Source organism: Oncorhynchus mykiss, chromosome 14, assembly GCF_013265735.2.
Source record: "Oncorhynchus mykiss isolate Arlee chromosome 14, USDA_OmykA_1.1, whole genome shotgun sequence".
Classification (NCBI taxonomy): domain Eukaryota; kingdom Metazoa; phylum Chordata; class Actinopteri; order Salmoniformes; family Salmonidae; genus Oncorhynchus; species Oncorhynchus mykiss.
The window spans coordinates 30104246-30115771 of NC_048578.1; the positions used below are offsets into that span (position 1 = coordinate 30104246).

Genomic DNA, 11526 nt, shown 5'->3' on the forward strand with positions numbered 1-11526 from the left:
TTCATCTGTATCTGCCTGTCTTTTCCTACCTGTCTATAGCTGTCTGTCCCAGACCTGAGTCACTTCATCTGTATCTGTCTGTCTGTTCCTACCTGTCTGTACCTGTCTGTCCCAGACCTGGGTCACTTCATCTGTATCTGTCTGTCTGTTCCTACCTGTCTATACCTGTCTGTCCCAGACCTGGGTCACTTCATCTGTATCTGTTGACTGTGTGTCTGTTCCTACCTGTCTGTACCAGACCTGAGTCACTTCATCTGTATCAGTCTGTCTGTTCCTACCTGTCTGTACCTGTCTGTCCCAGACCTGGGTCACTTCATCTGTATCTGTCTGTCTGTTCCTACCTGTCTATACCTGTCTGTCCCAGACCTGGTTCACTCCATCTGTATCTGTTGACTGTGTGTCTGTTCCTACCTGTCTATACCTGTCTGTCCCAGACCTGGGTCACTTCATCTGTATCTGTCTGTCTGTTCCTACCTGTCTGTCCCAGACCTGGGTCACTTCATCTGTATCTGCCTGTCTTTTCCTACCTGTCTATAGCTGTCTGTCCCAGACCTGGGTCACTTCATCTGTATCTGTTGACTGTCTGTCTGTTCCTACCTGTCTGTACCTGTCTGTCCCAGACCTGAGTCACTTCATCTGTATCTGTTGACTGTGTGTCTGTTCCTACCTGTCTGTACCTGTCTGTCCCAGACCTGGGTCACTTCATCTGTATCTGTCTGTCTGTTCCTACCTGTCTATACCTGTCTGTCCCAGACCTGGGTCACTTCATCTGTATCTGTTTGTCTGTTCCTACCTATCTATACCTGTCTGTCCCAGACCTGGGTCACTTCATCTGTATCTGTTGACTGTGTGTCTGTTCCTACCTGTCTGTACCAGACTTGAATCACTTCATCTGTATCAGTCTGTCTGTTCCTTCCTGTCTGTACCTGTCTGTCCCAGACCTGGGTCACTTCATCTGTATCTGTCTGTCTGTTCCTACCTGTCTATACCTGTCTGTCCCAGACCTGGTTCACTCCATCTGTATCTGTTGACTGTGTGTCTGTTCCTACCTGTCTATACCTGTCTGTCCAAGACCTGGGTCACTTCATCTGTATCTGTCTGTCTGTTCCTACCTGTCTGTCCCAGACCTGGGTCACTTCATCTGTATCTGCCTGTCTTTTCCTACCTGTATATACCTGTCTGTCCCAGACCTGGGTCACTTCATCTGTATCTGTCTGTCTGTTCCTACCTGTCTGTCCCAGACCTGGGCCACTTCATCTGTATCTGCCTGTCTTTTCCTACCTGTCTATAGCTGTCTGTCCCAGACCTGAGTCACTTCATCTGTATCTGTCTGTCTGTTCCTACCTGTCTGTACCTGTCTGTCCCAGACCTGGGTCACTTCATCTGTATCTGTCTGTCTGTTCCTACCTGTCTGTCCCAGACCTGGTTCACTCCATCTGTATCTGTTGACTGTGTGTCTGTTCCTACCTGTCTATACCTGTCTGTCCCAGACCTGGGTCACTTCATCTGTATCTGTCTGTCTGTTCCTACCTGTCTGTCCCAGACCTGGGTCACTTCATCTGTATCTGCCTGTCTTTTCCTACCTGTCTATAGCTGTCTGTCCCAGACCTGGGTCCCTTCATCTGTATCTGTTGACTGTCTGTCTGTTCCTACCTGTCTGTACCTGTCTGTCCCAGACCTGAGTCACTTCATCTGTATCTGTTGACTGTGTGTCTGTTCCTACCTGTCTGTACCTGTCTGTCCCAGACCTGGGTCACTTCATCTGTATCTGTCTGTCTGTTCCTACCTGTCTATACCTGTCTGTCCCAGACCTGGGTCACTTCATCTGTATCTGTCTGTCTGTTCCTACCTGTCTATACCTGTCTGTCCCAGACCTGGGTCACTTCATCTGTATCTGTCTGTCTGTTCCTACCTGTCTATACCTGTCTGTCCCAGACCTGGGTCACTTCATCTGTATCTGTTGACTGTGTGTCTGTCTTCTACCTGTGGGCCGTAGCTGTCTCTCTGTCTGCCTGTCTGTAGTTTCCTACCTGTGTGCTGTAGCTGTCTGCCTGTCTGTAGTTTCCTATCTGTCGGCAGTAGCTGTCTGTCTGTAGTCTCCTACCTGTGGGCTGTAGCTGTCTGTCTGTCGTCTCCTACCCGTGGACTGTAGCTGCCCGTCTATAGTCTCCTACCTGTGGGCTGTAGCTGTCTGTCTGTAGTCTCCTACCTGTGGGCCGTAGCTGTTTGTCTGTAGTCTCCTACCTGTGGGCTGTAGCTGTTTGTCTGTAGTCTCCTACCTGTGGGCTGTAGCTGTCTGTCTGTCGTCTCCTACCCGTGGACTGTAGCTGCCCGTCTATAGTCTCCTACCTGTGGGCTGTAGCTGTCTGTCTGTAGTCTCCTACCTGTGGGCCGTAGCTGTTTGTCTGTAGTCTCCTACCTGTGGGCTGTAGCTGTTTGTCTGTAGGCTCCTACCTGTGGGCTGTAGCTGTCTGTCTGTAGTATCCTTCCCTATGGGCTTTAGCTGTCTGTCTCTAGTCTCCTACCTGTGGGCTGTAGATGTTTCAGAAGGTTCCTAACAGAGGTCTTCTTCTCCTCAGTTGGAGAGCTCAGAGTCTCATGGTCCAGCAGCTTCAGCAGAACGTTGAGCTCCGTCACCAGGACCTCCATCGCTAAGGAAGAGGTCAGAGGTTAGATATCAGAGGTTAAAGGTCAGGGATGGAGAGGACAGAGGTCAATCGACCCAGCGTAAACAACCTCTGTGCCTCTCTCTGATCCATCTCTGCCCCCCTCCCTTTATGCCTCTGTCTCTCTCTGGTCCATCTCTGCCCCCCTCCCTTCCTGCCTCTGTGTCTCTCTAAGGGATCTCTGTCTCTGTAAGGGATCTCTGTCTCTCTAATGGATCTCTGTCTCTCTAATGGATCTCTGACTCTCTAATGGATCCCTGTCTCTCTAAGGGATCTCTGTCTCTCTAAGGGATCTCTGTCTCTCTAAGGGATCTCTGTCTCTCTAAAGGATCTCTGTCTCTGTAAGGGATCTCTGTCTCTGTAAGGGATCTCTGTCTCTCTAAGGGATCTCTGTCTCTGTAAGGGATCTCTGTCTCTCTAAGGGATCTCTGTCTCTCTAAAGGATCTCCGTCTCTGTAAGGGATCTCTGTCTCTCTAAGGGATCTCTGTCTCTCTAAGGGATCTCTGTCTCTCTAAGGGATCTCTGTCTCTCTAAGGGATCTCTGTCTCTGTAAGGGATCTCTGTCTCTGTAAGGGATCTCTGTCTCTGTAAGGGATCTCTGTCTCTGTAAGGGATCTCTGTCTCTGTAAGGGATCTCTGTCTCTCTAAGGGATCTCTGTCTCTCTAAGGGATCTCTGTCTCTGTAAGGGATCTCTGTCTCTGTAAGGGATCTCTGTCTCTGTAAGGGATCTCTGTCTCTGTAAGGGATCTCTGTCTCTCTAAGGGATCTCTGTCTCTCTAAGGGATCTCTGTCTCTCTAAGGGATCTCTGTCTCTCTAAGGGATCTCTGTCTCTCTAAGGGATCCCTGTCTCTCTAAGGGATATCTGTCTCTCTAAGGGATCTCTGTCTCTCTAAGGGAGCTCTGTCTCTCTAAGGGATCTCTGTCTCTCTAAGGGATCTCTGTCTCTCTAAGGGATCTCTGTCTCTCTAAGGGATCTCTGTCTCTCTAAGGGATCCCTGTCTCTCTAAGGGATATCTGTCTCTCTAAGGGATCTCTGTCTCTGTAAGGGATATCTGTCTCTCTAAGGGATCTCTGTCTCTCTAAGGGATCTCTGTCTCTCTAAGGGATCTCTGTCTCTCTAAGGGATCTCTGTCTCTCTAAGGGATATCTGTCTCTGTAAGGGATCTCTGTCTCTCTAAGGGATCTCTGTCTCTCTAAGGGATCCCTGTCTCTCTAAGGGATCTCTGTCTCTCTAAGGGATTTCTGTCTCTCTAAGGGATCTCTGTCTCTCTAAGGGATCTCTGTCTCTGTAAGGGATCTCTGTCTCTGTAAGGTATCTCTGTCTCTCTAAGGGATCTCTGTCTCTCTAAGGGATCTCTGTCTCTGTAAGGGATCTCTGTCTCTGTAAGGGATCTCTGTCTCTGTAAGGGATCTCTGTCTCTCTAAGGGATCTCTGTCTCTCTAAGGGATCTCTGTCTCTCTAAGGGATCTCTGTCTCTCTAAGGGATAGGGGAAATGCAGGAAAACCCTTCCGTATGTCCAGTACGTAGAAACATACCATCATGGTGAACACAAGCATTTCAATATACCCGCATTAACTTCTGCTAAATATGTGTATGTGACCAATACAACGTGATGTGATTTGAAAGCCCAGTCAGCTTTCAGGAGTATATTATTCACATGGGACTAGACCGCTCCCTGTTTTCAGAACACAACGGAAATAAACCTACAGCTCTGCATGCAGGTGTATGCTCCTGAGAGCAGGTCTGTCTGTGAACCTACAGACACAGTGACCTGGACTAACCATGAGCTCATTGTACAACTCTCTCTCTCTCTCTCTCTCTCTCTCTCTCTCTCTCTCTCGTAATCTACCTCATCCTTCTCTCTGCTCTGTCTCATCTGTGTAGGGGAAACCAGATGCCCATTCAATGTCTGTGAGAAAGAGTGGTCTAGGCCAAGACATTCCACCCCCTCTCCTATGGTCTCCTCTCTCCCTCTCCTCTCTCCCTCTCCTATGGACTCCTCTCTCCCTCTCCTATGGACTCCTCTCTCCCTCTCCTATGGTCTCCTCTCTCCCTCTCCTATGGACTCCTCTCTCCCTCTCCTATGGTCTCCTCTCTCCCTCTCCTATGGTCTCCTCTCTCCCTCTCCTATGGTCTAATCTCTCCCCTCTCCCCCATGGTCTACTCTCTCCCCCTCTCTTATGGTCTCCTCTCTCCCTCTCCTATGGTCTCCTCTCTTCCCTCTCCTATGGTCTAATCTCTCCCCTCTCTCCCATGGTCTCCTCTCTTCCCTCTCCTATGGTCTAATCTCTCCCCTCTCTCCCATGGTCCCCTCTTTCCCCTCTCCTATGGTCTCCTCTCTCCCCCTCTCCTATGGTCTCCTCTCTCCCTCTCCTATGGTCTACTCTCCCCCTTTCCTATGGTCTCCTCTCTTCCCTCTCCTATGGTCTAATCTCTCCCCTCTCTCCCATGGTCTCCTCTCTCCCTCTCCTATGGTCTCCTCTCTCCCTCTCCTATGGTCTCCTTTCTCCCCTCTCCTATGGTCTCCTCCCTCCCCTCTCCTATGATCTCTTCTCTCCACTCTCCTATGGTCTCCTCTCTCCCCTCTCCTATGATCTCCTCTCCCCCTCTCCTATGGTCTCCTCTCTTCCCTCTCCTATGGTCTAATCTCTCCCCTCTCTCCCATGGTCTCCTCTCTCCCTCTCCTATGGTCTCCTCTCTCTCCCTCTCCTATGGTCTCCTCTCTCCCTCTCCTATGGTCTCCTTTCTCCCCTCTCCTATGGTCTCCTCCCTCCCCTCTCCTATGATCTCTTCTCTCCACTCTCCTATGGTCTCCTCTCTCCCCTCTCCTATGATCTCCTCTCTCCCTCTCCTATGGTCTCCTCTCTCTTCACACACAGTATAATAATAGGCTGTGTCTGTGTCTGAATTGATTTCATGTGCCAGCTACTCAGACAGTGTGTGAGGATCTCCATGTTTCATAAAGATGGAAGATAACCGGATGGGTAGAGAAGATAGATTATATATGCACAGACGCATGCCCCCCCCCACACACACATGCCCACACACTCTCTGACCAGTTGTTCTCTGTCAGTTCTCTGTATGATATAGTTGTCTGACAGTGGGTTGTTAAGCCCATTGGAGGACCACATCAGGAAAGTTAGGAAGCAACACTGTTCACACACACGGCCGGTCAGTTCTCTCTGGTTGACATTAGTGATTATATCGTGATTACTCTCTCTGCGTCCCAAATAGTGGTTAGAGGGGGGAGGCAGGTAGCCTAGTGGTTAGAGCGTTGGACTAGTAACTGAAAGGTTGCTGGATCGAATCCCCGAGCTGACAAGTTAAAAATCTGTCGTTGTGCCCCTGAACAAGGCAGTTAACCCACTGTTCCTAGGCTGTCATTATAAATACGAATGTGTTCTTAACTGACTTGTCTGGTTAAATAAAGGTCAAATAAATAAACAAAATAAAAATGACACACTGTCCCTTACATAGTGCATTACCTCTGAGTCCGGTTGATCCTGGTAGAAAGTAGTGCACTACTTCTGAGTCCTATTGGTCCTGGTAGAAAGTAGTGCACTACTTCTGAGTCCTATTGGTCCTGGTAGAAAGTAGAGCACTACTTCTGAGTCCTATTGGTCCTGGTAGAAAGTAGAGCACTACTTCTGAATCCTATTGGTCCTGGTAGAAAGTAGTGCACTACTTCTGTGTCCTATTGGTACTGGTAGAAAGTAGAGCACTACTTCTGAATCCTATTGGTCCTGGTAGAAAGTAGTGCACTACTTCTGAGTCCTATTGGTACTGGTAGAAAGGAGTGCACCAAGGAAATAGGGAACCATTTGGGACATATCCTGGGAGATGTCTAGCACTCAGAATAAACTCACTAGGGGACAGACACATAGCAGACATGTTAACTACACGCCAGCATTCAGTCACACACATAGCAGACATTAACTACACACCAGCATTCAGTATTCTACCTATCAGACATGTTAACTACACGCCAGCATTCAGTCTTCTACCTACTGTATATGACATGTTAACTACACGCCAGCATTCAGTCACACACATAGCAGACATATTAACTACACGCCAGCATTCAGTCTTCTACCTATCAGACATGTTAACTACATGCCAGCATTCAGTCACAAACATAGCAGACATATTAACTACATGCCAGCATTCAGTCGCAGACATATTAACTACACGCCAGCATTCAGTCTTCTACCTATCAGACATGTTAACTACATGCCAGCATTCAGTCTTCTACCTATCAGACATGTTAACTACATGCCAGCAATCAGTCACACACATAGCAGACATATTAACTACACGCCAGCATTCAGTCACAAACATAGCAGACATATTAACTACACGCCAGCATTCAGTCGCAGACATATTAACTACACGCCAGCATTCAGTCTTCTACCTATCAGACATGTTAACTACATGCCAGCATTCAGTCTTCTACCTATCAGACATGTTAACTACACGCCAGCATTCAGTCTTCTACCTATCAGACATGTTAACTACACACCAGCATTCAGTCTTCTACCTATCAGACATGTTACCTACACACCAGCATTCAGTCTTCTACCTATCAGACATGTTAACTACACGCCAGAATTCAGTCTTCTACCTACTGTATATGATATGTTAACTACACGCCAGCATTCAGTCACACACATAGCAAACATGTTAACTACACGCCAGCATTCAGTCTTCTACATATCAGACATGTTAACTACACGCCAGCATTCAGTCACACACATAGCAAACATGTTAACTACACGCCAGCATTCAGTCTTCTACCTCAGGTTTTGAATGAATAACAGTTGATCAGTTCTGTCTGCAGTAGCGGTGGTTCAGTGAATCATGAATACTGTATGTTCCATTGGGAGGCTGTATGTTCCATTGGGAGGCTGTATGTTCCAGTGGGAGGCTGTATGTTCCAGTGGGAGGCTGTATGTTCCAGTGGGAGGCTGTATGTTCCAGTGGGAGGCTGTATGTTCCAGTGGGAGGCTGTATGTTCCATTGGGAGGCTGTATGTTCCATTGGTATGTTCCAGTGGGAGGCTGTATGTTCCAGTGGGAGACTGTATGTTCCAGTGGGAGGCTGTATGTTCCAGTGGGAGGCTGTATGTTCCAGTGGAGGACTGTATGTTCCAGTGGGAGGCTGTATGTTGCAGTGGGAGGCTGTATGTTCCAGTGGGAGGCTGTATGTTCCAGTGGGAGGCTGTATGTTCCAGTGGGAGGCTGTATGTTCCATTGGGAGGCTGTATGTTCCATTGGGAGGCTGTATGTTCCAGTGGGAGGCTGTATGTTCCAGTGGGAGACTGTATGTTCCAGTGGGAGGCTGTATGTTCCAGTGGGAGGCTGTATGTTCTATTGGGAGGCTGTATGTTCCAGTGGGAGGCTGTATGTTCCATTGGGAGGCTGTATGTTCCATTGGGAGGCTGTATGTTCCAGTGGGAGGCTGTATGTTCCAGTGGGAGGCTGTATGTTCCATTGGGAGGCTGTATGTTCCATTGGGATGCTGTATGTTCCATTGGGAGGCTGTATGTTCCAGTGGGAGGCTGTATGTTCCATTGGGAGGCTGTATGTTCCAGTGGGAGGCTGTATGTTCCAGTGGGAGGCTGTATGTTCTAGTGGGAGGCTGTATGTTCCATTGGGAGGCTGTATGTTCCATTGGGAGGCTGTATGTTCCAGTGGGAGGCTGTATGTTCCAGTGGGAGGCTGTATGTTCCATTGGGAGGCTGTATGTTCCAGTGTGAGGCTGTATGTTCCAGTGGGAGGCTGTATGTTCCAGTGGGAGGCTGTATGTTCCAGTGTGAGGCTGTATGTTCCAGTGGGAGGCTGTATGTTCCAGTGGGAGGCTGTATGTTCCAGTGTGAGGCTGTATGTTCCAGTGGGAGGCTGTATGTTCCAGTGGGAGGCTGTATGTTCTAGTGGGAGGCTGTATGTTCCAGTGGGAGGCTGTATGTTCTAGTGGGAGGCTTTACGTTCCAGTGGGAGACTGCATGTTCCAGTGATGAAAGTTGATTATGTTGATAAGGTCAGTTAAAATCAAAAGGAAACTGGGTAGACCCAAAACAAATTTTCAATGTCCAAACACTCGGACTGTGTCCCAAACGGCCACGGTCAAAAGTAGTGCCCTGCGTAGGGAATAGGGTGCTGTTTAGGAAACAGTCAGACGAGCCAGGTTCGAACCCACTGGGTCAAACATGTGAAACACATTGAGTTCCTGAACCAGGGGGACACAGCAGTGAAACACATTGAGTTCCTGAACCAGGAGGACTCAGCAGTGAAACACATTGAGTTCCTGAACCAGGGGGACAGCAGTGAAACACCAAGACACGATTTGTTATTGATACACCTACTAGATACACACATTCTTCTCAGCTACAGGGCACTCCCACCAGCATGTGTGTGTGTGTGTGTGTGTGTGTGTGTGTGTGTGTGTGTGTTTAGTCACTGAAACAGGAATTGTTGACATGCTGTCTTCCACCAAGCAAAGAGATTCGTTTCCCAGTCCATGGCCTACAGCTGGCCCTGGCAGGAAACATTGACCAACCAGGGAGGTAATGTGGTCTAATGGCCTAACTGTGAAAGAGAGGGGGGAAGGGAGGGAGATTGAGAAAGAGAGAGATAGCATAGATGGAGAGAGGGAGGGAATAAAGAGAGAGAGAGAGAACGAGAGAGAACGAGAGAGAGATAGCATAGATGGAGAGAGGGAGGGAATAAAGAGAGAGAGAGAGAACGAGAGAGATTGAGAAAGAGAGAGATAGCATAGATGGAGAGAGGGGGGAATAAAGAGAGAGAAAACGAGAGAGAGAGAGATAGCATAGATGGAGAGAGGGAGGGAGGGAATAAAGAGAGAGAGAGAGAATGTGAGAGAGATAGCATAGATGGAGAGAGGGAAGGAGGGACTAAAGAGAGAGAGAGAGAACGAGAGAGAAGGCGATAGCATAGATGGAGAGAGAGAGGGAGGGAATAAAGAGAGAGAGAGAGAGAGATAGCATAGATGGAGAGAGAGAGGGAATAAAGAGAGAGAGAGAGAGAGAGAGAGAGAGAACGAGAGAGAGAGAGAGATAGCATATATGGAGAGAGGGAGGGAATAAAGAGAGAGAGAGAACGAGAGAGAGAGAGAGATAGCATAGATGGAGAGAGAGAGGAACGAGAGAGAGAGAGAGAGAGAGAGAGAGAGAGAGAGCATATATGGAGAGAGGGAGGGAATAACGAGAGAGAGAGAGAACAAGAGAGAGAGAGAGAACAAGCAAGAGAGAGAGAACGAGAGAGAGAGAGAGAGAGCATAGATGGAGAGAGGGAGGGAATAAAGAGAGAGAGCAAGAGAGAGAGAGAGAGAGAGAGAGAGAGAGAAGGCCTGCCAAGTCAACCAACTGGTTGTCTTTGCTGGCACTCATCCTTGATAGAGGAAGGGACAGTTCACTGTGGTGAATCACTAAAACAATACAGAAATATACTATGGGAAAAAGAACAGCACGTCTGAAATCAGCTCAATGTAATTGAAGAATCCATAGACTCTAAACACTTCTGGGAAAATTGGAGAACACTAAACAAACAACCACACAAAGAATTATCTATCCAAAATGGAGATGTGTGGTTAAACCACTTCTCCAATCTTTTTGGCTCTATAACAAAGAACATGCAGCAAAAATATATACATGATCAAATACAAATCTTAGAATCAACTATTAAAGATGACCAGAACCCACTGGATTGGCCAATTACATTGAACTACTGGACAAAATACAAACCCTCCAACCCCAAAAGGCCTGTGGTGTTGATGGTATCCTCAATGATATGATAAAATATACAGACAACAAATTCCAATTGGCTATACTTAAACTCTTTTAACATCATGCTTAGCTCTTCCCCAATATTTGGATTGATCACCCCAATCCACAAAAGTGGGGACACATTTGACCCCAATAACCCCAATGTGAAAATCCTCTGCATTATCATTAACAGCAGACTAACATTTCCTCAGCATAAACAATGTACTGAGCAAAATGTCATTTGGCTTTTTACCAAATTACCGTATGACAGACCACATATTCACCCTGCACACCCTAATTGACAAACAAACAAACCAAAACAAAGGCAAAGTCTTCTCAAGCTTGGTTGATTTCAAAAAAGCCTTCAACTCAATTTGGTCTGCTATAGAAATTGATGGAAAGTGGTGTTGGGGGTAAAAAATTATAACATTATAAAATCCATGTACACAAACAACAAGTGTGCTGTTAAAATTGGCAAAAAAACACACTTTGCTTCCCACAGGGCCGTGGGGAGAGACGGGGATGCAGCTTCAGCCCCACCCTCTTCAACATACACTACCGTTCAAAAGTTTGGGGTCACTTACACATTTCCTGTTTTTTTTAAAAAAGGACAATTTTTGGCCATTAAATTGATTATAAATACAGTGTAGACACTGCTAGTGTTGTAAAGAACTTTTGCAGCTGGAAACGGCTGATTGTTAATGGAATATCTACATAGGTGAACAGAGGCCCATTATCAGCAACCATCACTCCTGTGTTCCAATAGCACGTTGTGTTAGCTAATCCAGGTTTATCATTTTAAAAAGCTAATTGTGTTTGTGTGTGTGTGAGTGTGTGAGAGAGCGAGAGAGAGAGAGAGAGAGAGAGAGAGAGAGATACATATTTCCCTCAGATTACAAAGATCCACAAAGAATTTGAAAACTAACCCAATTTTGATGAACTCCCAGTGTGCCATCACAGCAGCAATATTTGTGACCTGTTGCCACAAGAAAAGGGCAACCAGTGAAGAACAAACACCATTGTAAATACAACCTATATTTATGTTTGTTTATTTTCCCTTTTGTACTTTAACCAT

At 47.2% G+C, this 11526-nt stretch overlaps 1 protein-coding gene across 2 annotated transcripts in view; it reads right to left on the reverse strand.

The window, feature by feature from the left end:
• The window catches only part of LOC110487776 (actin filament-associated protein 1-like 1), a 71434-nt gene that overhangs the window by 32125 nt on the left and 27783 nt on the right, over positions 1-11526 (reverse strand). For both annotated transcript variants that reach the window (XM_036943285.1, XM_036943284.1), the window contains exon 2: positions 2526-2651. In XM_036943285.1, coding sequence (XP_036799180.1) covers positions 2526-2651 — 126 coding nt within the window. The remainder of the gene's footprint in view (positions 1-2525; positions 2652-11526) is intronic.